This window comes from Prionailurus bengalensis, chromosome E4 (genome assembly GCF_016509475.1).
Source record: "Prionailurus bengalensis isolate Pbe53 chromosome E4, Fcat_Pben_1.1_paternal_pri, whole genome shotgun sequence".
NCBI lineage: Eukaryota > Metazoa > Chordata > Mammalia > Carnivora > Felidae > Prionailurus > Prionailurus bengalensis.
This window is the reverse complement of record NC_057360.1, coordinates 42,332,607-42,359,527: the sequence shown is the minus strand read 5'-3', so window position 1 is coordinate 42,359,527 and position 26,921 is coordinate 42,332,607. Positions and strand designations below refer to the sequence as shown.

Below are 26,921 nucleotides of genomic sequence, written 5' to 3'. Positions count from 1 at the left end.
CAACGTGTGTTCCGGGGAGCTGGCTGCAGGCTGCAGGAACCCAGGGACCCAGGAGAGATCCAGATTGTGACGAGGCAAGTGTTTTGAATGGTTGTAACATCTTTAGCCTAAATAACTCTGGTGGCTCTCCTGAAACCCCCGTCTTCAAGGGGCTGGAGGACCAGTATAGACAGTTCCGCAGTTAGTCATCTGAAACCCCAGGGCCTGTGCATTTCAGAACGGTAACATGATGCACATACTGTGTGTTACATCAAGCCTCCAGCAGGGCCTGGAACAGCTCCAAAATCAAACATATTAATATTTCTGCAGCCAGGCTTATCTAAAGAGTCACAGAACCGGGATAAACAAAGCCTCTGAAGAGTCTCATGCCAGTTCAGGTCATGCTTTGCTGCTAACTAGGTTCAGGTTAAGTTGGGGTCTGCCATCCGTTGAGTTAGGAAAAACGTTCAATTTTCAGATGTTTGTGGATTTGGAGATGCTGTTAAGGCATTGTGGTTCTGTACTGCCTTGTATAATCCTATCGGGTGGAATTAGCATTCTCATTTTACAGAGGATGAAGCTAGGGCTCAGAGATGATCAATAAGTTGCCTAACGCCTTTCAGCCAATAAGGGTGATTCCAGCCCAGGACTGTCCACCTCCAGAGCCGGGCTTTGTCCTCCAAGGTATGGCACACTTCGCCGCTCCAGCAGTGAGGGAAAGAGAGCGGAGGGTGGGGGTGGGAGCTCTGACTTTGGCATTGTACCCAATTAGGGAGGTGCTTTCTGCACATCTGATAGGGATCATTTATTGGCTTGTTCTTATTTATACATTGACTTGTGGGATCCCAGTAGGCTAAAAGCTCGGAAGAGAGGAAGCTAAAGTTCAGTCAACTTTGTGGCTTACAAGAAGAATCCAGCTGGCTTCCTGGGGGCTGAGAGAGCCAAGAACAAATGGGGTCAAGTTGGGTTTAGTGAGAGAAGCATCATCTGCAGTGGAAACAACCCCCGTGCAGAACCAGTGGAATGCACATTGCTTCCTGCTTCCCCACCCATTGCCTGGCTGTGGAAGTCTTCTTGCCTTGAGTAGGGACTGGTCTTATGAGAAGGACTCTCTGGAAGGATCACAAAGCCCCAATAAGGGCGAGAGTGATGTGCAGCTTGAAATAAGAATTCGATTAGGGGGTCTCACTGGTCTTCATTAGTGATGTGAAAAAGGGTCAAAGCAAGTGCTAATGTAATCTGCTGAAGATACAGCATGTGCTTTGAACACTTCATTGGAAAGATGGACGTTGGTCTGTTGTGGGAGCAGTGGCATAGATAATCTCCCTCCCTCGAGTTTCTGTGTGTTGTCAGATGACAACTGCCATTCCTGGGCCACCTCTAGGTCAGGTAAGGGCCGAACTCTCGAAATCTAGGCACACGGGTGTCCACGGTGGTCCTGTGTGGTCAGGAGCCTGCTGTCAGGGGACTCTGCTCTGGGAGGAGAGCGGCTATGCTGTGCCCTTCACTAGGAAGATACCCATTAGGAAGGGTGGTAGGTCCGTTGCCATGGGAACGAGGAACATCTGCTCCAGCCCAGTAGAGAACAGATGGGGGGAAAATATTCTTAAAGGGACCATTAGCTCATGGAAATGGTGCCAGGGAAGTAGTTTAGAAGACCTGAGGGGCAGACCGGTCCCCTTGAACTCAGAGAACTGTGAGGCTCAGAGGTAGCAGAAGACCCACAGTTGCTTTGGAAAGTTCAGGAGAAAGAAGACAAGATGATTTTTTTTTTTCTCCCCTGAATCGTGGCTGTCCTCTGAGACCATGTCTCAAAGCCACGTCGGCTTGTTGGCCCGGAGGTCCCCGACTCCCTCTGTCAGCTGTGGTCACCTGCCACCTTCCTTAGGGATCTGAGCTTGCCTCTGTGGTTGCCGGCTCCCTCTTAAACATCCCAGAAGCTTTTCTAAGCTGAGTAGTAGCAAACTTAGACTCGTTTTCCCTGACCCTTCCCTTCCTCCTTGCCCTCGCTGCCGGCCTGGTCTCTGGGCTGGCCGGGGGCCTCCCAGCCCGGTTGTGTGCCGCCCTTGGGCCCGGCTCTCAACCCTTTCCTTTCTTCCTCTGCTTCTCTTCCTTTTCTCCTCATACCAGCCATGTGTGCAGAGTCAGTGAGACGTTGGGTCTTCCAGAAGGCATCTTGTTCCTCTTCCTGGTATTAATTAGGACTCCTGAGCGCACACTACTGAAGCCACTCACAGCATCTTCGGCCCCAGAGGGGATTTTATTGTAAGGGTCAGAGAAACGGCTGGGTCACAGGAACAAACTAGAAGCAAGAGGCCGAATGCCACAAGTATGATGTCTTGCCGCTCTCCCTGTGCTGGCTTCAGTCTTTGGTCTCACTGCAGACAGGCTACTCAGCTTCCTGGGCAGCCTACGGGGTCCAGAAGGTGGCCTCCAGTGGCTCCCTCGTGTACAGGTCACCTGGAGGAGGTCTCGGATCTCTTTTCTCTCTCAATCCCAGTTCCCATCCCTGAGGAGGGTTTTCGTTGGGTTGAGACCAGGTGGCTACCCCCTGTAACCAAGAGAGTGGCATCAGGTTTGGGGACATGGTTGTTACCACTGTAACTATGTGGGTACTGGGGTCAGGGCAGTTTCTAGAAAGGGTGGGTGCTTCCTAGTACACGTTAGCCCTTCATGGGCCTCCAAGCCTAGAGGAGTCTGGCTTGAAGACTTTATACGCCCCCGACCTCTCCCGTTCGGCTCTTTTCCTGCCTGATCATGGGGACGGGTAGGGGCCTAGCCGGTGGCCAGACTGCAGTGTCACTGCCACTCCCTGTGAGTGGAAAAGGCACAGAACCTGAACCTAGGCGGCCATTCAGGCCCCTGCCTTACCCACAGGTAACACTCTGGCTTTTTAGTGAAGTCCTTTATGAAAAGATTTTATTGTTCCATCAGACACTAGGGCGTCAACATCTAAAAGCCTCACAGTTGGAAAGCCCGTTACTGTTTCTAAATTCAGTTATTAATAACGTAATTGGATCCATTGTCCCACATTCCATCTTGGACTCACGAGGAAGACCGATGCCCACCATCTTGTTTAGGTTAGGATTGAATCCGTGACGATGAAATCACCCTCTTGTATGAGAGAACGGGAATTTGGGCCAGGGTGTCTGGGATTTGGAGCCACTTCCGGCTGGCTGCTGCCCTTTATCCCAATGAACCTCAGAGAAGAGACAAACCGTACGGGGGTCAGATCGTATACCTCTTCACGGTGCTATGCCATGGTGTGTGTCTCTTCATGGTGCTGTCCCCCTTTTTTTTATGCCCTCCTTCATACCTTCCTCCGCCAAACCGCTCCCCTCCATCAGCTGTAATGGCAGATATGGCACAGAAGCAGCGGGGCTGGAAGGCGCAGGGGGGAGGCGGGCCCCATCTGGCTCTGCGCCGTGAGGGGCGTGGGGGAGAGAGGAGTGGAGAACGGAGCACTTCCCTCCTGGAGCCTGGGAGGTGGGGTATCTCTGAGTAAAGCAGAGGGAGGGCCTGCAGGGGCCCAGGAGCTGGGCTATTTCTGTAACACAGAACACATCTGCAGCCAGCCACAGGAGAAGGTCAAAGTCTGGGCGCAGGGCTGGAATGCAAGGGGCCAGGCGTCAGGGAGAGCCTCGGTTTCACCCCTTCGGGCAGCTTGGAGGGTGCCTGCAATGCCTTTTGGGAAAGGTGGGGCTCCTGGGATAGGGAGGAACTCAGCCCCTGATGGTGATGGTGAGGGTGTAGTGCATTGGGGGGGGGGGGGTGCTGGGGCGTGGCACAAAATCCAAATACCTATTGCGCAGAGGCGGGGAGGAATTTAATTCCAAGGCGTGGGGGCACTGACTAATTCGCGCTGTCTACCACGAAGCAAAATCAGGTCAGCAAAGCACGGGTGTGAAGGGAAAGCGAAATAGTGCCGAGGCAGGGGCAGGAAGGTTCAAACGAGCACAGGTGAGTCTGTCCGCTCAGAGATGCGGACAGGTGTGGGGGCGAGCTTACCGCCCCCCATGGCGTGAGCCACACAGTTTAGTTCCAGGCCCCCTCCAAGACCCCATCTGTGTTTGTATTTGTAGTCTTTTTCTTAACGAGGACCCCTCAGGTTGCGTAAGCTTCCGGCCCCACAGAATCTGGCTCTGCCCCCTGTATCCCCATCACCAAGATACGTTCACTTGCCCCAGTCCCTTGCTGCCACTTCGCACAGCCCTGTCCCCTAGACATACACCCCCTGGTGTCTCCCTTGCTTCACTCGCATCCCCACACAAGTCCTGTGTGCCTTGTGGCTTCTCGGGTATCTGTTTATAGTTAGAAAGTTGCCCTGTTCCAGCTCTGCCCTTGTCACAGAAGGACCGTCTTGGCGAAACCTGACTGCTGTTGACTTTTGGCCGCCCTGCCGTTGGCCTGCCTCTCTCCAGCACCTTAGATGAATGATCTGTCAGTCCATGTCCTTCTTGTGCTGTGGGTCCTCCCTAGCTGAGTCCAAAGGTCTGCACTGGGGCCAGGGGTCCTGATGGGAAATTAGCCCGAGAGAGGGGCTTTCTCGAAGAACCTAAAGTGCTCAGGTCTCCGTGGTCTCTCTGGTTCCTCTCGTTCACTCTCTGGGCAAGGTGAGTCCCTGTTTCCTGTCCAGTGGGCCCCAAGGGGCAAGCCCTTGTCCACATTATACCGCTGGAGGGGTACGGTGCCAACACTAGAACTTGGGGCTCCTCAGTTGACTCCTGCCCAGTGATGTAGCCCCTGGCATTGACTTGCTTTTTAACTTCCAAGTTCGATATGACCCAGGAAAAAAATATGTACCTTCCAGTTCAAAGTACGTCAGGCCAAACCTCCCTCCCATTTGAGATTCTCAGATGTTGATTATTCTGGATCCTCAGGGTAGGGGGACAGGTGACCGCTACAGATGATCCCTTGTTCTGAGGTGCGTAGTGCCTTAAAGACATTACAACCAGATTTAGGAATGGCTAAGTGCCATCTTGAGGAATAACTTCTTTTTTTTTTTAATGTTTATTTATTTATTTATTTTAATTTTTTAACCTTTATTTATTATTGAGAGACAGAGCATGAGCAGGGGAGGGGCAGAGAGAGGGGGAGACACGGAATCCGAAGCAGGCTCCAGGCTCCGAGCTGTCAGCACAGAGCCCGACACGGGGCTCGAACTCACAAACCGTGAGATCATGACCTGAGTCAAAGTCAGACGCGTAACCAACCGAGCCACCCAGGCACCCCGATTTATTTTTTTGAGAGAGAGACAGAGAGATAGAGACACAGAGCGCAAGGGGGGAGGGGCAGAGAGAGGGGGAGACACAGAATCCGAAGCAGGCGCCAGGCTCCGAGCTGTCAGCACAGAGCCTGACGTGGGGCTCGAACCCACGGACCACGAGATCATGACCTGAGCCAAAGTCAGACGCGTAACCAACCGAGCCACCCAGGCGCCCCTTGATGAATAGCTTCTTTAGGAGCAATTATTAACCATCCATTTTTATGTATCAAAGTGCTAAGGGGCTTTATGGTCAAAATCAGGCCATTGCTTCCTATGAGTGAGCAGTCCAGGGCACAGGCGCAGATAAGAACGATTACTTGCATTTACTGAACATTTACTAAGTGCCAGGACCTCTCTTAAATTTTCTACTTGGATAATCTCATTTAATCCTATGACAAACCCAGGAGGTAGGTGCATATATTACCCCTTTTTACAGATGGGGGAGTGAAAGCACAGAGAGGTTGAGTCACTCCCCCAAAGCTCCTTAGTTGGTAACTGGTGGAGCCAGGATTGGAGCTGGGGCAGTCTGACTCCGGAGCCAAAAATCTCAAGACCAATGCAGATTCAACTCAGTAAAAATAAACTAAAGGATTAGTTTGTAGGATGATGCATGAGAAGGGAATTTCAAGTTGCACAACTTACATGAAGTGGGAAGAGAGCCGGCTTTGGACTGTGTCCTGGGCTATGGTCCCAACTCTCCTACCTCCTAACCCTGTAGCTTCGGGCTACCTACCTGACCTCTCGGGTTCCTCCTCCCTAGGCTGGATCTCAGCACCTATCAGAATTTGCTAGCGTCATGGCGTCATGGCACGGATAGGTGTTAATTTCCTTTTCTTTTCTGTGCCGGTTGTCAAGTCTTCCTGGGGAGGGTGAGGAGGATTGGGAAATTCAAAATTAATTCTTGTTTCGGGAGGAAAATGTCCAGCCGGTTCTCCAATACCCGATCTTTTGGACAAGACTTTCTGCCAACCCCATTTCCTACTGTTGCCTCTTGGGACTGCCTAGAATGGGAGGAGAGAGACTAGAGAAAGAGGGGCGTGGGCTTCCCTCCAGCCCTTCTTTCTGCATCATCGTTTTTTTTTTTTTTTTTCCTTTTTCAAAACAAGGATATTCTCTTGCATAACCACAGTACAAGCGAACAGATTTCGGAAATGTCACGTTGATGCAGGACTAGTACCTAATAAACAATCCATATTTAAATTTTATCAGTTGCCCTAATCATTAGAATCCAATCCAGGACCATGCCTCTTTATTCCCCTTTACTCTAGAAGAAGTCCTCAGTCTTTTTCTGTTATTCATGCCTTGAGGTGTTTCGAAGAGTGCAGGACCCTCCCTAGCCCGTTCTGGACCTTGTCCAGTCTTCCCAGCTCCCTCCCATGCCCCCCTAGCCTCATCCTTGAGCACGTCTGAATGAGGTAAGGGATGTGAGTTCCCTCGTAGGGACAACACTTAAGGGGTGCCAAAAAACTCAATTATCCAGAGCAGTATTTTTATGTATTTATTTTTTTACTATTTTTTCTTGTTTATTTATTTTGAGAGAGAGAGAGAGCACAGGTAGGGGAGGGGCAGAGAGAGACAAAGAGAGAGAAACTCCCAAGCAGGCTCAGTGGTGTCAGAGCAGAGCCTGATGCAGGATTCGATCGCAATGAACCGTAAGATCAGACCTGAGCCACAATCAAGAGTCGACCGCTCAATCGACTGAGCCACCCCTGTGTCCCCGACCCCGCCAACCGAGAGCAATATTTTTAAAAACTCAAAATTAGTGCCAAAATTTCATAAAGAACGAAATATCAGCAGTTTAAGTAAAGACGGGACCGATAGCAGTGCCCCTGTAAGCCATGCTGGAGCCTCAGACAAGAGGGAAATTCAGTAATACCGATCTGGGTTTTATTTAAAATATGTCATTTATCATGGTTTTTGTTTTTTTTTTTTGCATTTTTATTTTGAAAAATATTCCACTAAGAAAATAGTATCAATCTTGATTACTGAGTTCTTGGATGCCCCTTACATGTCGTGTCCCCATGCCCTGCACGGTTAGGTCTCCTCCCTTCCAGCATCCTGTCCTGGGAACAAGGGGGAGAGAGAGGTGGGGCTCCCAGCCAGCCACTGTTCTTGTGCCCTGGCCAGAGTGCTGGAGGAGGGAGGGTGGGGCAGGGAGAGAAGAGGAGGGAGAGGAGGGGTACAGAGGCCTGGAGCCCAGCCGGGTTGCTGGCCTGGAGCCCTCTAACAGCTTCCAGCTGCTTCCACACCCACCAGACTTCCTGCCTTGGGAGTGGCTTTGGTTGTCATCCTCCCGCTTCTCATCAAATGTGTGATCAAATTAGATCCTTGATCCTCTCGTCTCTAACAGTCTCCTCTCTCTTAACACTGCATGGTTCCCGTTCGTTGATCCTATTCTGACCCTAGATCTGCCCCTGTTTTCATCCACCCCGGGAGCCCCTTCTGGATCAGTCACCAGAACATCCACCCAGGCCAGGGTGAGCACCGGATGCTGGTCCACGGTCCACAGTCGGAGCCAGTCACCCCGGCTGGGGACAGTTCTTGTGGCAACAGGAAAGAGCCTTGAACCGAGATTGAAAGACCCCATCAGGGTTTAGCCTCCCCTCCCATACGGCAGGTGGGTTATCTTGGCCAAGACTCGATCTCCTTGAACTTCAGGGTTTTTGTTAAAATGAGGGGTGATAATATTTTTCTGCCTGCCTCATGGGGCCATGAAAGAACCAAATGAGATAAGGATAAGAATGCTTTGGGGATCATAAAGGGTTATACTTAATATTTTCCCTTCTGTCATAAGATAATCCTTTATTTTTATAAAGACCATATTCAGATCTGCCACATTTTTGACCTGAATCCATGCGAGGTATTCAGGCCGATTCAGGGCCCATGCTCATCCCTGGCTTGAACCAGCATTTCTGTCAGACTAAAGCAGGTCACCAGGCAAAGCTGGAACCCCAGCCTGTCCCCCCCCGCCCCCCGCCACTTGCCCACATCCATCACAGTGTAAAACATAATGGGTAGAACCCAGGTGGAGCTGTTGTGTTGTTTTGTATTGTATTGATGTTTCAAACGAAAGTTTTTCTACTTTACTGAGGTACAATTAACTGAAGGTCAACTGCATATATTTAAAGGGTAACATCTGATGGGTTTTGTGAACCGAAGACCACGATTAACATAATGTCCCCGGACGTGTGGCTCTCCAGCTTCTTCCTGCCTCTTCGAAATCCTGCCATCTACCCCACTCCCCCTCAAACTTTCATCTGCTTTCTGTCACTATAGATTAGTTTGCATTTGAAAATTTCATATAATGGAGTCATACAGGATACATTTTCCACCTTGGGGGCGTCTGACTTCTTTCACTCGGGATAATTATTTTGAGATGCACCCGTAATAATTCATTTCTTCCTATTGTCAAGGCATAGCCCATTGTATGGGTGTAGCACATACATTGTATTCACCTGTTCGTGGACATTTGGGGTTTTTTTGCAGTCTGGGGCTCTGACAAGCTGCTATGAACATTTGTGCACAAGTCTTTGTGTGGACACATGCTTTTCGCTTCTTTTGGGTAAATACCTAGGAATCAGTGGGTTGTAAGATAACCACACGTTTAACTTATTAAGAGACTGCCAAACTTCCCCAAAGTGGAGGTACCCTTTATATCCTCATCAGCAGTGGATGAGTTCCATTCCCCTACAGTCTTGTCAACACTTGGTATGATTAGTCTTAATTTTAGCTATTCTAGTGGGTGTGTAGCGTTATTTCATTGTGCATTCGATTTGCCTTTCCCTAATGACTAATGATGTTGAGCATCTTTTCGTGTACTTGATTTGACATTGTAGATCTTCTTCGCTGGAGTGTCTGTTTACGTCTTTTGCCCATATTTTTTGTGGTGGTGGTGGTGGTGGTGGTGTTTGCCGTCGTTAATCTTTAGTGGCAAGAGTTCTCTATGTATTCTGGATAAAAATCTTACGTCTGGTACATGTTTTGCAAATGTGTCCTCCCTGTTTATGGCTTGCCGTTTCCTTTTTGTAACCGCATCTTTTGAAGAGTGGTTTTTCATTTTGGTGACGTTCAATTTCTTGATGATTTCTTGATGAAGTTGGTGAATTTTGTGTCATATTTAAGACAGTGGCCAAACCGAAAATCACTGAAGATTTTTCTCCTATGGTCTCTCCTAGCAATCTTACAGTTGTGGCTCTTACATTTATTTAGATCTTGGTTCCTTTTCAGTTGATTTTTTTACGGTAGGGTCAGGGGGCTTGTTTTTGTTTGCCTTAGGTGTAGGGAGCTCTGTTTTGTCCGGCAGCCTGTATTAAGAAGGCTGTCATTCCCTCATTGAATTGCCTTTACACCGTTGTGGCAAACCAATTGACCATGTAGGCATAGATTATTCCTGGATTCTCTATTCTGTCCCATTGATCTATACATATATCTTTATGCCAATATCACATTGTCTTGATTACTGTAGATTTACAACGAGTCTTGAAGTCAGAGAGTCTAAGGCTTCTAACTTTGTACTTCTTTTTGAAAGTTTTTTAGTTATTAGAGGTCCCTTGATTTCTGTATGCATTTCAGAATCAGCTTGTCAGTGTTTACAAAGGATCGTGTTGAATCTGTAGAAAAATACGGGGAGAACTGATACCTTAACGATATGGAATCTTCCGATCCATGCAAACAATATATATCTCCTTTTATGTATATTTGGTTTAATTTCTCTCAGCAGTGTTTTATAATTTGTAGTATATAGGTCTTTCACATCTTTTGCCAAAGGTATTTCTTAATATTTCACCCTTTTAATTCTATTGTAAATAGCGTTTTTAAAATTTCAATTTTCAGGTTAGTAGCTAGAGGTACAACTGATTTTACTATATTGACAGTGTATCCTGAGCCTCTCCCCCCCCCCCCGCCCCGCTTTTAAAAACTCAATAACAGAACTGGGGCCTGGAAATACTGAGGTGCAGGGCCTTTGCATAATATGATAAGCATTTAAAGTGGTATGTAACAACGTTAGCATCTTTCCCTGTTTTAAGTCAATAAGTCATTCCAGTAGCAGCCCCGCAGCCTGCCGTGGCTGTAAAGGGAATGCCAAGAGGGGGTGGGGTGGTGAATCTGACCCTCCACAGGCTGTGCTTCCCTAGATTTCTGAGGGTATTCTTGAGGTCCGACTAGATGGAAATATAGTGCAGCCCCTTTAAGAGACTAGGGCCAACCAGCCACCAGGCCACTGGGAAGGCAGCCTGGGAGATAAGATAAGGCCCCCGGGCTGGCTTAAGCCAGGGTCCTGGGCCACAGTGGCTGGGCTTCCTGGTAGACAAACAGGAACCAGGGGTGATAAGGAGGAGGTGCCAGCTGCTAGACCCAGGCTGGCAAGGCCTGGAGCAGCCAGCTCACTCACTGGGCCCTGAAAGGAGAAGTGGGTATTCATTGTGGGCGTGCAGGGGGAGGGCACTTGCATTCTCCTGTGTATGCTATATATTTATGATCATGTTTTTAACACTCTAATAGAGTATACTTAAAGGCCTTACACGTAGTATATGTTCGATAAATCCGTTTGCTGAGCTCTCTATGTTCTCTCGGCTGCTATCTTTAAGCTCTAGTAAGATGCTCTGATATAAGGTTTTGAGACTACCTGGTTTCTTGCTCAAACTAGAAAAATCCCGGCAAGGACTGACTCTGAAAAGCCCGGAGCTGCTCATTTGCACATATCTGCATAGATTTGCATGTGTCCTACATGTGGATACTTTTATGCTGGATTTAGATTTCCCCAAATCAGAAGCCTATTTTTAAAGGGATAAAGAGGGGATTTGTCTCCACTCATTCCTGCCCACCTTTCAGCTGCATCCTCCAAAGATGCAAAAACAAAAAAGAACCCCAAAACAAAACAATTTCTGCAACTTTGAAATATAAAGAAGACCACCTATAGCTGCACAGTTTAAGTAGAGACGAGCAATCCTTTGCCGGTCAAGGAGTTTCCTTTCTTGGTTTCTGTTACAGTTCCTGCTAAGACTCTCCAAACTCCTGAGCGAGGCAGGGGATTATTAAGGCAACGAAGCCCTCTCGCTGAACAGCCAGGAGCTGAAATGCTCAGAAGCCTTCAAGGATTGTGCCCCGTACATGGACAGAGAAGCTAGAGACGCTTCCATCCACCTGAGACCACCTTCCCACTGCTTCCCGTCCCAGGGCTAGGGATGCGACGGACTACCTTTGTCTGTTCTCCCTCCTCCAGGAATAAATAAAAATAGCATCCCCTCCCCCAGATCCCGGCTCCTCTATTGGCCTGCTAGGCAAATATTTCATAATGTGGGCTCATCCAATTGGGCACCACGCCAGAGCCAAGCGCCTCAGGTTGGAGTGTGCTCCAATCAGGCGGGGCAGCCTGGGTGGGACTAGAGGGCTCCCGCTCTCCGCTCTCCACATGGGAGGCCGGCATTACTCAGGTGGATGACATCAAGGTGGGAGTTGGGCTGGCCCAGGGCTGGGAAGAGAGGACAGGGCTGCCCATCGGTCAGCCGGAGGCAACCCAGCGCTGAAGGGGTTAAGGCCAGTCAGCATGTGTGGCTGTTAATGATTGCTACCCACCAGGGACCTGGTGAGTATTAAAGGCAACCTTTTCCCTATTCCTGAGTGTGAAAGGAGTCGGGGGACGAGCAAGCAGAGGCCGGCGAGTGAGTGGTGAGAGTGGTGATCTGTCCCCGTGTGTTTGCTGGGTGGCTCTGGACCAGGTAAGGGAGCGCTGGATACACCCAGCCCGTCAGCTAGAACGGGCTTTTGTTACAGCCGGATACAAATTCTCAGCTTGGGGCCAGATTTCAGTATCAGGCTATTTCTTACAAGGGAATGTTGAGGGTTGCTTTCATCCAAGGGGGTGAACTACTTGGCCCAGGAGCTGGAGATACAAACCATTGTCTGTCCTGATGCGGAGACAATGGTTTTGTGTGTGGCCACCCTGCACAGAAAGCTGGCTGGCTGCGTCCTCCCTCTCTGAGCCATTGTCTCCAGAGAGGGGCTTGGGAGCCCCGGGCAGAAGCGCCTCCCGGCCTGCCCTCTCGTGGGCTGATTTCCTGGGAGCAGACAGGAGGGAAGGCAGAGAGGCCCCGCCAAAGAGGCTGGGATCGCTGTGGCTTGTCCTTCCATCTTTTTTTACTTAGTCAGGTGTGGAGAAGGAAGAGGGTAGGACAGAACGGGGGGGGGGGGGGGGGGGGAGGGGGGGTGGTGGGAGGCGGTGCAGAGAGCTGGCAGTGGGCCGGGAGTGCGACTCTCATGAAGAAGACAAAGTTTGTCATTTGGGAGCCAGACAAATCCAGAAAAAAAAAAGAGGACCAATCTTTTGGGTTCGGGTGTCTCTCGTTCCCTTTCTCTCAACTTCAGGTCCCTCCTTCCCTCAGCTTCCAAAACATTTGTGCTCTTTGACCCAGGCACCGTCTCCAGATAAGTCAGACTCCTGCAGGGAATGTGGACCAGAGTTCTGGGTTTTGTTGGAGGGGGCAGGTGGACTGTTTTCAGGGTGTGTGTGTGTGTGTGTGTGTGTGTGTGTGCTCAGCACGCGTGTGTACTCATGTGTGCACATGTGACAAAAAATGAAAGCCTGCCTGATCTGTCTCCAAAGCAGAAATGTTGACTCCCCCACCCCGCTGCCCCGCCGCCCCCACCTCCCTTAGCCAGGAGCTCTTTTGTAGCCGTGCCACTTTCTTGGGACGAAAAAGGTTGGAGGGCATAATGCTGATGTTAGGTGGCCCTGAAGGGGACTGTTGGGTAGGAACGGAGCACTCCCTGTGCCATCTTGAAGGCAGATTTGAGAGATAAGGCAAACCCAAGCCCCTGGTGGCTTTCAGCTGGGCGCTTCAGCTGCCAGGCTGCCCACAGGCAAACAGAAACCAGGCACAAGAAAGGGGAGGGGCCGGGCCCAGGACCCAGCAGGGCAAGAGCAAAAGCCAAGTTTCTGGGCATGTGAGCCAAGAAAGGGGGGGGGGGGGAGTAGAGATGGGAGGAGCGGGGCCACTTGTTGTGCTCTGCCCTGTATTAAGAGAGTGAGCCGCAGAGGGGATCGGCCGCCTTCCGCCCTCAGAGTCCCAGGGGAAGTGGCACGGAGGGCCTGGCACCCCCAGGCTGGGTGGACTTCCTGGGCATGCAGCCTGTGCAGTGGGCCCCGCAGGCTCAGCAAGGCCTGGTTTAATGCTCTGCTGTTGCCGTCCTGACATTCTTAATCTTCAAACAAGGGGCCCCGCGTTTGTATTTTGCACCAGGCCCTGGGAATTCCGTAGGCTGTGCCGTCCCCGGGCCCAGCCGGGAGTTGCAACAGCAGCACAGTGGCTCACACGCTCTGACAGGTGCAGGCAGCCGCACCTGTTACTCTGGTGTCACTTACCCGGACTGGCACCTGTCCTGACCGGCACCAGTACAGCATCCTTCTCCCTTTCCTCCTCTCCACTCCCCTCCCGAGAGCATTCTGTTCCTTCTTGTTGCAGCTTCCCTGCCTCGTCTTCCTTCGAGGCTATTGCATGGCAGGCGGGGGCGGGGGGAACAGGGGTGGGGACAGTTGGTCCCCTCTTTCTGTCTCCCTCTTCCCTTCCCTCTGCAGTCCCCCTCTTTCCTTGGCTGGGGTCTAGGCCTGGGAGTGCCTCTCCCGTTCCTCTGAGATCTTCCTCCCCTGTCTCAGCCTGAGTTATCAATGAACGCACTCTGGCACCCGCTTCAAGTGCTGTTTGTTTAGGGACAGATTGTTTCCCTGTGATTACCACAGGCTCCAGGTCTGGGTCGTAGGGTGGGATGGGGGAGGCGCAGGGAAGGAGGACTTCTAAGCCCCCTGTCCTTGGTGGCCACCCCTCTATCTTTTCCCTGTGTGCCTGCTCTTCCTGTTCTAAACCAAAGGAGCCCGCAGCTCACCTCTTTCCTCCTCCTCCCTCCGGTCTCTGCCAGAAGTTGGCCAATCCAAGAAGGAAAAGGAAGACAGGGGAGGAACGGGCTCCCCCATTCTTTCCCCCTTACCACCTCTCCTCTCTGCACAGAGTGAGCTGCTGTGTAACCTTTCCCCAGTGCCTCCCCAAGCCTGCCCCCAACAGGCTGTCAGTAACAGTATTCCCCATCTTGGAGGGGACTCTCTTAATGTATATGCTTTAAAAAGTGATGGATTCTCCAAATCAATTCTGATGCGACTCTGAAATGTACCGAACGCTGGTGGTGGTGGCAGATTTCCCCTGCTTCTTGCTGTAGCTGAGGACTAGCAGGGCACCTGTACTCCCTGAGGACCCTGAGCCCAGAGCAGCTGGTGCGGAAGTACATATTCCAGAGAATCAAAAAATATTAGAACCGGAAGGTGGCTTGCAGAGACTCTGGCCCCGTGCTGTCCAGATAGACTGCTGCACGATGGTAGAGTGCGCCATGGCTGTCTGTCCCGTGTGGTCGCCTCTGGCGACTGTGACCGTTGAGCCACACGGTGAGATGTGGCTAGCATGACGAGGAACGGGCATTTTAATTTTATTTCATCTTAATTAATTCCAATGTAAATAGTCCCATATGACCAATGGCTACTAAACTGGACGGCACAGCTTTAGAATAATGCTACTCGGGGGCGCCTGGGTGGCGCAGTCGGTTGGGCGTCCGACTTCAGCCAGGTCACGGTCTCGCGGTCCGTGAGTTCGAGCCCCGCGTCGGGCTCTGGGCTGATGGCTCGGAGCCTGGAGCCTGTTTCCGATTCTGTGTCTCCCTCTCTCTCTGCCCCTCCCCCGTTCATGCTCTGTCTCTCTCTGTCCCAAAAATAAATAAACGTGGAAAAAAATTAAAAAAAAAAAAAAAGAAGAATGCTACTTGTTTTATGTGATCCCTTTAATCTATTAATGATTATAACTTCAGCAATTTGCCGAGGAATGATTATGTGCCAGGCATTTTCCTCTGTGCTTCCAACATGTGATCTCGTTTAACTTAACATCTCTGGTGTCACTTTGTTACAGATGGGGAAACCACTGCCCTCACCCTTTTCCGTAAGGATAACCCACACACTCTCCATTCTTTGCCTCTATGGGACAGCCTTCTTCAATAGTTCTCTAAGTCCTTTCCTTTCTAGATCTCACTTCTCCTCTCTGGGATAGCAGGGGGAGCACTCTACAGCTGTCCTCAGTCCACAGAGGGGGAAGACGGCAATGACCTTCCCCAGGTACAGCCATTTTCTGGCCCGTTCCACTGGTGTCCTGCGTTCCCAGGATCACTTTGGATCCTCTCTACAGCAGACAGCAATCTGGGGAGATGCCTCTGCCCTCAGAGCCCTTGCCAAGCTCCCCAAGCACATGGGAAGTTCCAGACTCCTCACTCCCAGCAGAAGGAGGTGTTCGGAATTTCCCACAATCCATCTGTGTCCCCCAGTCTAGGAGAGATGAGCAGCTGAGCCCTCCCTGGGGGGAGGGGCCGGCTTGGCTCCCCCAGGGCAGGTGAGGGGTGATGCTAACACTAAAGCTTTGCTGCCATCCGCCTGCCTCTGCCCCCCTTTGCTCCATGCGCCTCCCTGAGATGAGGGCTCCTCCCCCCCCAGAAGCAATTGTCCAGGCCCCTGCTCTCTGCTCCCATTGATTTACTGCTCTCCTCTCCCCCAGACAAAGCCCCTGCTTCATAGACTCTTATCAGCGTGGGCTGGCCAGTTGGGAGGGGGGAGGAGAGGAGGGGGCCCCGGAGCATATGGAACCTGCCTTCACATCCCCCAGCGAGAGGGACCGGAAGCTGAGCCCTCCCGCCTCTCTCTCTCACAGTTCCATCTCCCAAAGTGCAATGGCACACGTCCACTCCTCCCACTGCCTCTGCAACCACGGCCATCACCCATTCCGTTCCTACTGTGTGTGAGGTGCTGGCCAACAGCAACCGAGAAGGCCCAGGCGGTAAGCAGTTTGCATGCGGCCGCCCTTCCGCATCTCCGCACCTAGGCAGGTGTTGTCGGACTAACATTCGTGGGTACCCCCTCGCCCCCGCTCCATGTCACACACAGTCCCCAGACCTGTGGCCCACGGGCTTACAAGTAAGAGGGTTTGTGTCTTTTATCCCTGTGTTCTTGCAGCCAGCCTGGTGGAGCAGGTGTCTCCCTCTGAATCATGAAGCTTTGTCCCTCTTCTTTCCTGGAGACAAAAAAGGCTCAGATTGGACAAAGAGCAGGAACTTTGTCTTCTCTCTCCAGTCACTAGGGTTGGGACAACGGACCTCAGCTTCCCTGCCTCTGATATGGGCCTTGCCGTCCTCCAAATGCAAAGCCCAGACCACATGAGCTTAATTTATCCCCTTTGTTCTGAACCCCTTCATCTGTGTTGTGTACTGAACAAGGCCTACTTATTACCATTGGTTCATTTTTTTAATTATTATTCTTTTTTAATTTTATTTTTTTTAATTTACATCCAAATTAGTTAGCATATCGTGCGACAATGATTTCAGGAGTAGATTCCTTAGTGCCCCTTCCCCGCTTAGCCCATCCCCCCTCCCACACCCCCTCCAGTAACCGTCTGCTCCATATTTAAGAGTCTCTTCTGTTTTGTCCCCCTCCTTGTTTTTATATCATTTTTGTTTCCCTTCCCTTATGTTCATCTGTTTTGTCTCTTAAAGTCCTCATATGAGCGGAGTCATATGATGTTTGTCTTTCTCTGACTGACCACTTTCACTTAGCATAATACCCTCCAGTTCCATCCGCGTAGTTGCAAACGGCAACATTTCATTCTTTTTGATTGCCGCGTAATACTCCATTGTATATATATACCACATCGTCTTTATCCGTTCATCCATCGATGGACATTTGGGCTCTTTCCATACTTTGCCTATTGTTGACAGTGCTGCTATAAACATGGGGGTGCATGTGTCCCTTTGAAACAGCACGCCCGTATCCCGTGGATAAATGCCTAGTAGTGCAATTGCTGGGTCGTAGGGTAGTTCTCTTTTTAGTTTTTTGAGGAACCTCCGTACTGTTTTCCGGAGTGGCTGCACCATTGGTTCATTGTTGGCACAAGGAAGCTGAGGCACAGGACAACTTGACCCTCCCCGGTTGCTGGATTGATAAGTGAGAAGGCATTTGTAGCCTTGGAGGGTGTGGAAGGAGGGACGTTAGTCTGGTTGCATTGTTCTCTGAACCCTTACTCTGTCGAATGCTTTCCCTTGGGGTGAGGTGGGGTGGGACTGTTGTCTGGGACACCACGAACCAAATCTGCTGAGCTAGGAATGAAGAGAGCTGGTTCCAGTGACCTTCTGGAGGCTCGGAAGCAGACAGCTGGGCCGCCTCAGCTTCTGAAAGGTTGGGGTTTGGGGATTTAGCTCAGAGCCGGGGGGGGGGGGGGGGAGACAGTAATTAATTAGTATCCTGCCCCTTTATCTCGTGGGACTCTTGCTGACTGTCAGGAGAAGGCGGCTTGGAGGCTGAGGGAGGAGACTGGGGCCTTCCCCCTGCTCCCATCAGGCTTCACCACTCAGGAAAGGCTGTGAGGAGGGAAGGTGGAGCCAGAATGACAGTCCTTCCTAAATGTCCTTTCCCTTCAGCAGGGAACAAAACCAAAGCGTGAGGGCAAGGAAGGTGGGGAGCCCCAGGGAGCTGCGTTGCCCCAGTTCTCCCAAGTTGGGTCAGGCGTGGGGTGGAAAAGCGGGAAAGGCCCCTCTCGTCCTGCGTCCTGCACATCACAACTTCTGGGCCCGGAATCCCGATCTTGACGCTTGCAAGGGCCATTGGTGTTCTGACAGTTAAGGAATGGCGGCTTCAGGAATGACGTTCAGTAATTCGTCGACCAGAAAGGGCAGGGGCCTGGAGTCCTGTGCCCCCCTCCCCCCCCCCCCCCCCCGTGGTGTCTTTGGATGGGGGGGGGGCGGGGCAGGCACCGGTGGGGAGGTGAGGAGGGGGCGCTCAAGAGCTGCTCTTTACTGACCAATAAGGGAGAATTTCAACGTTTTCGTAACATAGCATGGCTGTGCTGAATATCCACCCCGGTTGTCTTCATTTTTCAGAAGATGAATGGAATCACATAAAGTAAAATCGTCATCATCGTCGCCGTCGTCATCAGTTTGAAGATAAGATAATCCAAGCGGGGGCACAAGATCAGAATGAACACTCCCCGCAAACTTCCCCTCCCTGAGATATCCGCCGCTCCCCGCCGCGCACATGCGCGCGTGCACGCTACAAACAGTGACCGGGATTAAAGAGCCCGCGAGAGCCCAACCCTTACCCTGCCGTCTGGGGCTTCTTTCCAGCCCGGGGCAGGGGCTCGGAGATAGTGCGGCGAGACCCCAGGGAAGGACACGGTGGGGAAGGGAGGGAACCTGACTCTGGCCCCCTGATTTGCGACTTCCCCTCCGTTGGCTACTAAGCCAGCTCATCTGCTTTCTATCTGAGGTAGGGGCCGAGCTCCGGGTGAACATCCCCCAGCATTCCACAACCGGTCATAGTAAGGGAAATGTGTTTTGGCCCTTTGGGTTGGGGATGGGGGCTGGGAGGATAGGCAGAGTTGAGCAGGAAAGGGGGCGGCCCGAGTCTTACCTTTTAGCCGCTCAGCCCAGTGGCCTAGCATTTCAGGACATTCCAAGCTTACTTGGCAGAGGACGCCCTATTCCTGCCCTTTTGGAAATGACTGTGGCCTGGGAGGAAGGATGGTGCAAGGGCAGAGAGGAGAGAACAAGTACCGGTGTGAGGCTGGCAGCTGGGTCCCCGGAGCCCGCAGAGCTGGTATTTTGCTCTGCAGGCAGCAAGCACGTGGAGAAGAGACAGTGCCATGCCGAGGTGCTCCTTGCCACCTACAGATCCCCAGGAGGGCCACCGGGGCCTGACCTCCTTTGGCTTCTTTGTGTGGCAGCAATAGGCTGGAGGACAGAGGGACTTTGGTGGGGAGAAGTTGGCTAGGGCAGCGTATTTTTCCCGAGGAATGATCAGGAGAGCTTCAATGGTCAGGCACACCAGCGCTGTTGGAACTGTAAACCGAGCTGGTTTTAATTGGGACAGAATGCCAGAGCAGATAAAGCTGCTCAAAAATAATGATGAGACATGGTGGGGAGGGAGGTGGGGAGCTGCAGCCAAACCTCTCCCTACCTTCCTCCCTCCCCCCCCCCCCCCCCCCCCCCCCCCGCCCTCCGGCAGCAGCCGTCCCAGGAGTGTGGATGGCCTCGCTTGAAATTTGCTAGCTGGGGAAAAGAAGGAAGTGGGAGGGATGGGCCACAGGCAGCACCCCCCCCCCCCGCTTCCCCCCCCCCATGTCCTCTCTCCATATAATGAGCTGTGATGCCAGAAGCCAAAGTGCTCTCTGGATGGGGAAGCCTAGCCAGGGCTAATTCTCTGTCAGCAGATTCTCGGGAGCTATGGAAATGAGGCAGCTTGGTGTAGGGCAGATAACCAGGAGGGGCCCAGAGGGTGGAAGGCGTTGAGTGTATTTTTCTAGTTGTTCAATATTTATCACGGTGGGAGCTCTGGGCGTCCAACCTGTGTGTGTGTGTGTGTGTGTGCGCGCGCGCGCACGTGTGTGTGCACATGTGCAACCATGCATGCCTACAAAGGGTCGCGGAGACTGGGGTTGAATTTGCTGCCTTTGACCGTGTAGTGCCAGTAGCCCTCGAGACAGATGCCGATGCTTGGGGAGGATGTTTGGAGACAGATCAGTACTGGGTTATCTTTGTAGTGAGGCTGTCACCAGGACCTGGAGACTGAGGGCGCCTCAGTAAGTAGGAAAGCCCTAACTAGGAAGGAGAGGCGGATGCCCGGCCTCTGCTTGTTGTAATTTACTGGTATTGGCACTTCTGGAAAGTCAGCCCCCGCCCCATGCACGTAGCCTTCTTAAACCTGAATGGTATGTTTTTCCTTTTCTAGCTCCGGCACCTGGCATGTTTCTTGATTTGTTTTTAAGCAAATTAATCATCGCCATTATCTCTTATGCATAAAACATTTCACAGTTTGCAAGTTCCAGCTATTATTTCATAGAATTAGAAGGTACCTCATTTGCACACGAGGAAACGAATAACCAGAGAAGTCAGGTCACATTGCTAATTCCCGTTGGATCTTGGACTGTAAGCCTGGTGTTGCCCAATTCTCTTTTCACTGGTGGCACTGCCATTGGGGCCACGTTTGTAGGCACAGTGGATAAGGTGGCCACCCAGTGGGAGATCCAGGAGTTTAGGGATGTTCCTGCCTCCATCACAAAATCTGCTTGACTGCTTGAGATTCTCCCCCTTTTTTGGGGGGGGGGGAATCAGGAGGTCCATTTGGAGATGTGCTCATAACTATTTGTTCCTGAGAAATGGAGGCCTTTGACATCCCCCCCCCCACCAAAAAAAAAAAAAAAAAAAAAAGGAAAGAAGAGAGAAAAAATGAATCACCTATCCTTGTTTCCCTTTTAAAATATCCTGCACCTGGTAAGTTCTTCTTGACGTCTACCCTAAAATGACACCCTGTCATTCTGTGCAGTTTAGTGGTGAAGGAAAAGAACCCCAGCTAGGCATTCTGTGTGCCTGAACCCTGAGGATTTCAGAGCCCTCGACAAGCAGGGAAAGCCCCTGAGCCTACATTCCTACTCCCTTGTGCTAGCTTCCCTGGGCATGGGAGAAGTAATTTAGCTTACAACTTAAGCAAAGCCTGTGGGAGGTTCCTGAGCTCAGCTTGAAGAGAAAGGGGATATTTTTTGCCTTCTAGAGGAAGAAAACTCATTTTCCCAATGCACCTCCACTCCCTCCTCCTGTACAGATGAGCTTAATTTTCTTCCCCTCCTAATGAAGACGGATCAAAGCCAAGCTATATATTCAAGGGGGAGCCAGGCAGGGGAGCTGAGTGAAGGGGCGAGGGGGCAGAGACAGAGCTTCTCTCGTGGAGAGGAAGTAATTAATTTTAAGAGAGAGCAAAGGTAGGGAGGCCCTTGGTAATAGAATGTCAAACTCCAAATGCAGGTGGCTAAAAATTAAGTTGGAGCACGGAGGGTTTCTTTTGTTCGTTCATTCATTCACTTGTTGGTTCAACAAATATTTATTAGGCACCTACTGTGCACAGGCAGAGACCTCAAGCTGGCCCCAGAGGAGGGCCCAGATTCCCGCAACCATAGCAGGGCTCAAATAATTAGGCTGGGCCAGAGAGAGGTGGGATCTGGCACCCGAAGGCTCTTGTCACCATTTGCAAAAGTACCGCTAAATGGTTGAATATATTGACCGTTTGGATTTAGGATTAGTTGCCTCAATATCAGTAGCTGTTGACCCCAGCTCCAGCCAGCCGGCTTGTCTTGTCACAGTTAAATAATAATGTTGTCTGCTCGCTTTTGCATGCACTGATTGCACGGTTCTCTGAGTTGTGACCTCGATCCAAAAAATTAGATCCGCCCTCCCCTTTCGGTGTCTGTTGTGACATCACAGAATTGCCATAACAACAGACTATGATGTCAACGGACTGCCTGGTGCTGCGATAAAGGACCACGCTGCTCAGAAGGGATTCTGTCATCCGAAGGCAGAAATGGAATAATATGGAAAGTCAGAGGAACTGAAATTTGATATCAAGAAAGAGCAAGTTGGCAGCATAAGCTGACAGCGGGTCTGGAGCCTCCCTTGCTGGAGCCCTTTGTGAACAGCCAGGGCACTTAATGAGATTGATTGCAGAGTGAGCTTGCCTGGAGGCAGGGGGTTGGAAGAGATGACCTTCAGAAGGCCCTTGCAGTCCCAGGACCCTCAGACACCGAGGGCATGAGGGAAAGGGGAGATCTGATCGTCTTCAGCCCCCGGAGAGTTCAGGGAACTTCAAGGCGATGCAAACCTCCTTTGCCCCTGAGCAGATCCGACAGTCGCCAGCTGGGATTTATCATATGGCATCTGGGAAGATTTGCAGAAGTAAACACACGGTGACCCCCTCTGAGCCCTGTTTGCTGCCCTCTTCCTCACAAGCTTTGGGAGGAAGCTTTCCTTCCAGTGCACCAGAGCAAAGAAGCCAGGTCCTTGCCACCAGCTCTGGCTCCCCGTGCCCCTCAGCTGGACCCCAAGCGGAGGGCAAGCCAGGCGGGGCTGGGTCCTAAGAGAGCACGTTTGGGGGGGGGGGTGGTTTGCTGCGCAGAAGCCCCCCTCGCTGTGCCCTGTCTGCGCCGAAGTCTGGGAAACTTAATCTCAGCTTCTAGGCAGTGGCAGCAGCCGAGCCTGGAGCTTCTTTTAACCCTCGTGCCCGCGGGATCAGAAGGGTCTCTGCGAAGCACGTGGATTTCAGCCCAAGGGCCTGCGTTCGGGGCTGGGGGTCGGGAGGCAGGAAAGACCGTCTTCCTGCAGGCCGCGCAGATGGGAGTGTGGCCCCAGACGGCTCCGCCCGCCCGGCCACTCTGTGTCCTTAGCTCAGGGAGGTCGGACTACCTGGAACTTGTACACCTGCTCGGCGCCCGCCCGCCTCTGTTTCAGCGTTTTCTCCTCGGGGACCTGGACCGGGAGGATATCATCCCTGCTCATTTATTCTGCCTCCAGCACTCAGAAGGCAGCATTCGGACTGGATGCTAGGAAGCCACGGGCCCCCCAGGGCACCTGGGCACCCCCTGCCACCACCCGGGGAGAGCCCCTCCCCCTCGCCTGGTGCCGGAGCCAGGAGGAGGGGGAGCCAGCCGCGCCTGCCTCGCGCCCTGAGCTGGCCACTGGGACCCGGAGGACTTACTTCTCAGAGGGATGGTAGGAGCAGGGTGGCTGGCAGGTCCTCTGAGGCTGCCGAACAGGGGACAGAGCTGCCAAAAGGATGCTGAAGTTTCGGGCTGATCGGCGGGTCAGGTAGGGATTTCTTCAGTGGCCGGGCTGATGGGCGGCTCGCTGGGTCGGGGGCTTCTGAGCGAGGGCCCTGCCAGACCTGACCTGGAGAAGGAAGAGGAGTTAGGTCAATGGCTGCTGCATTGCAGTGCTTGTGAAGGGGAAGCTATTTTGAAATTGGTAGCGCCGGGATGGAGAGAGGACGTCATTTGTAGGGGTTGCTGGGTAGCAGAGTCTGGGGCAGGGAGCAATTCGCTGTCCCTTGAGAGACCTGTGCCGGCTGACAGCAGACTGTGTGTGCTTCTGTGTGTGTGTGTGTGTGTGTGTGTGTGTGTGTGTGTGTGTGTCTGTCTGTCTGTCTATACCAGTGTGTGTGGGGAAGGTTCCGGCAGTTAGCACAGGGAACATGTAGCGAGCGGGCTGGACGTGGGAGGTGGGGAGCAGGCGCTCTGTGCCACCGGGGAAAAGCAGAGATCTTGGCACCTCGAGGACCTTATTTTCACAAACTGCTCGCCTCCCGATGGGGGAGAGGCGGGGGGCGGGGGGGACTGGAACCAGTCACCCTTCCTTGCAACGACGCCCTGCAGTTGAGGAGAGCATCCCTGTTGGAGGGAGGAGGGAATAAAGTTTGAGACGTGGAGAGCAGGTGAGCAATATGCTGGAGTTGGAACCGAGTCCTGGTGGACACTGGCCAGATTTAGGGTCCTGGCCGGCAAGCCCAAGCTGCAAAACCCTAGATTTCCACATAGACTGTGGCCACTGCTCACCGGGCTTCTCTGCACAGGGCTTTGGATTCTATCTGCACATGGCTGGTTTGGGAGCTGAAAAAAAAAAAAACCACTGTTTGTTATTATCTCTAACTCCAGCAGACAGCCCAGGGGCTGAGATTCCCGGACTATCGAAGAGGGGTTTCTATAAGGTTACTTCTCACGTGGAAGGGAAGGGACCAAGCTAGGCTCATTTCCTCAGGGGCCGGCTGGGGTGCCACATGCCAGGCAGCCCTGGCTGGTCGCTGTCAGAGTGCTCAAGTGGCCTGGTGTCAGGACCACCCCCCCCAAACCCCAAGCTTGGCATGGCTTCAGCAGGCGCTGTCCAGGTGCCTGCTTCTTGGGCCGGACTGAGACTGTTCTGGGCTCTCACAGCATCTCTCACGAGGGATGAGTGAAGACCTTAAAACTCACCCAGTCCCCCACTGGCTAGATGCTTGGATCCTACAATGTTCTTGCCGAGTGGTCCCCTGTTCGCAGAAGCCATCTTCAATGGCTGCCATCGGTGGCTTAGACCCACAGCACCAGCCCCCCTCTAAGGTCTATCTGCTACCCTTTTCAGACTGTCTGTCTCCCCCAGAAGCCACCAGGAAACTAGGCTGACATTCAGCCAGCCAGAGAGCCACAGCAGGACTTCCCCAAGGAGCCTCCACGGCCCTGCTCCCCATCTGCTTCTGCACAGACCCCGTTTCCTAGCAGCCTGTCCTCCCAGCACCCCAGCCCACCCCAGGCCCCAGCATCCCTTAATTAGATGTGACTGTGGAGCCGGCACTCACCTCGATGCCTGACGGTCCCTGGGGCCTCAGTACATCAAGTGGCCCCTTAGATGCAGGGACCCTGGACTGGAAGCGTGAGTGGGTCCCAGCCCGAGCTCAGGAATGGAGTTTCTGGATCTCTGGTTTCACGTAAAGCAAGAGATGCAACATAAAACAGGAGAGAAAGGAGTCCAAGGTCACAAGAGAATTCTTTCAGCAAATAATGAGTGAGCAGTTTTTATGTGGGGCACGGGCAGGAGCAGTTCCTGGGACAGAGCCTGCCACACACAAAACCTTGGCTGTTGGAGACTCCTGCCCCCCCCCCCTCACTTACAAGCCCAGGGTCACCACTGAAGGGGTTAAGTGGGACGTATTTCCAGCCTCAGCGATCTGTGTAAGTAGTTAGCACTGACTAGTGAAAGGTGTCTCCCTACCCCCCACCTGACTGCAGCTGCTTTTTCTGCAGCCCAGCCCCGCAGCCTGCCTCTCCTGGACCCCACAGACGACAGAGGGACCATCTCCCATGTGGCCCTCGGGGCCCTGTCACTGCCTGGGGCCCGCCCTTCCTTTAGCTTGTGTCTTCTGCCTTCTCCGTCTTTATCACAACCTCTCTCTTTTTTGCCTCCACAGCCACAATGAAAGACGGAACACATTTCTGCACCCAGTGACTGGCCAGGTCCCAGAAGAAAACAAAAAATTTAATTTGAAAACGTATGTCTGCCCCCATTGGCTGCTTGACCTTTCCAGCCTTCCCCACCCCCGCCCCCACTGCCACTTTGCAGCTGGGAAGGGGAAAGAGGGGGTGTGGAGAGCAGAGGGAGTTAGGGTCTCTCACCTCAGTCCTGAGGCATGGAAGCTTCTAAGGGCCATCCAGCTTGTTGACCTCACCCACTTTTCCCAGTGTCTCCCAGATCTCAGGCTCGAGGAGTGAGATAGTTTTGAGGTGGGCGTATCACCCAGGGGCCTTTGAGGGACGTGCTGAGGGAAGGTGATATAGCCCCGAGAGCCAAATGTGAATTCCTCTCGGCTTCCTCTATGGATCTCGGCTCAGTGAATGGAAGGAACAGAAAGATCGTTAAATGACTCTTATATCCACTGAGGCATTGTGTCTCTTCAGTGAGAAGGAAAAGGAGTTCCAGAGTCCTAAGGTCTAGGTTTTTAAAATAAGTTTGCAGGAAAGAAAGAGGAAACTGCCCAACCAAGATTACTGGCATGTGGTCTCAGAAGAGCAGAAGGAGCAGCTGAGGTGACCTCTTGATAGCACTTAGGGGATGTGATTTTGTGCTGATGCTGGAACAGTGGGTGGCAGGGTAGGGAATACAGCTAGGGCCCTTCCATTCTTTCTGGGTTCTGACCAGTCCCCTTCTTCTGTTTTCATCAACCTGAAATCAGATCGGCCTTGGACATGTCCAATAAAGCAGGTGGAAAACGCCCGGCTATCACCAACAGCGACACATCCAACCACAGCATGGTGTCCGAGGTCCCCCCAGAGCGGCCCAGCGTCCGGGTGAGTCTAGCCCCCAAGGCAGGCTGTCAGGTAGGAATCCTAGGAAATAGGCTAGCCTGCCCAGCTGTTTCAACAGTCTCCAAAGAGCGAGTGAGGTGATGCAAGACGGGTGGAGCACAGGAAGGGAAGAGGGGTCAGACCGGAACCTTATAGAAGATCAATCTCTAGACTGGGGGTTCTCAACCTTGGCACTGTTAGCATTTGGAGCCAGATAGTTCTTTGTGGTTTGGGACTGTCTTGTCACTGTAGGATGTTAAGCAGCATCCCCAGCCTATACCCATTAGATGTCAGTAATACCTGCCCTATGACAACCAGCGTCTCCAGACATTGTTAAATGTTCCCTGGGGCACAAAACTGCCCCCTCCTCCACCTATTGAGAACCACTGATCTAGGGGTACGGCAAAAGAGGAATCATTCTTGGAGGAGATGCCAATTGAGAGCTCAGAAAGGAAGGAGAGCCTCAGGAGGAAGAAGTAATCCAGACAAGAATGTGGCACAGAGGTCCAGTAAGATAAGGGCTGAAAGCGTCCATGGGGCGTACCACTGGAGAACCTGACAGGTGGTGGGATGGGGGCAGAAGGCGAGCAGGAGAGAGCTAAAGAGGAGATGGGAGGGCAGACAGACGATGAAGAGTAGAAACTAGTCTTCTAAGAAACTGGACAGTAAGGGGTAGTACAGTCATATGATAGAGTGCTCTCCAAAAATTAAGTTGCACGATAGCTATGCGTATTAACGAGGATAAATCTCGAAAATGTAATGTTGGGTAAGAAGCAAGTTGCAGAATATGAAAAACGTGCTATCGCTTACGTAAAACGGACATGAAAGTGATATGGCATATGTATAGGTATATTTATAGTACAAGCATGTAACCACTGCCAAGCTGACTAGTTTTGGGTCAGCAGTTGCCTCTAGGAAGGAAGAAAGGTAATGAGATTGAGGAGGGGCTCAAAGGGAGTTTCAGCCGTATTTGT

The 26,921-nt window shown here is 52.0% G+C and overlaps 1 protein-coding gene and 1 long non-coding RNA gene across 18 annotated transcripts in view; one reads left to right on the top strand and one right to left on the bottom strand.

The window, feature by feature from the left end:
- Positions 1-26,921, top strand: part of PLEKHA6 (pleckstrin homology domain containing A6) — a 143,684-nt gene that overhangs the window by 74,311 nt on the left and 42,452 nt on the right. For 16 of the 17 annotated variants that reach the window (XR_006295396.1, XM_043568435.1, XM_043568440.1 and 13 more), the window contains exons 4-5: positions 25,074-25,154; positions 25,836-25,950. Coding sequence is in view for 16 of the 17 variants with exons in the window: in XM_043568435.1 (XP_043424370.1) it covers positions 25,074-25,154; positions 25,836-25,950 (196 nt within the window). In the remaining variant the exon portion in view is untranslated. Of the gene's footprint in view, positions 1-22,832; positions 22,946-25,073; positions 25,155-25,835; positions 25,951-26,921 lie in introns of those variants that run through there. The other variant, XM_043568442.1, reaches the window with a different exon arrangement.
- Positions 18,721-25,837, bottom strand: LOC122476124. The gene is made up of 5 exons (XR_006295397.1): positions 25,279-25,837; positions 24,465-24,583; positions 23,689-23,742; positions 22,836-23,026; positions 18,721-18,823 (listed from the first exon to the last, which is right to left on the bottom strand). It is a non-coding gene; the product is annotated as an uncharacterized LOC122476124 (long non-coding RNA).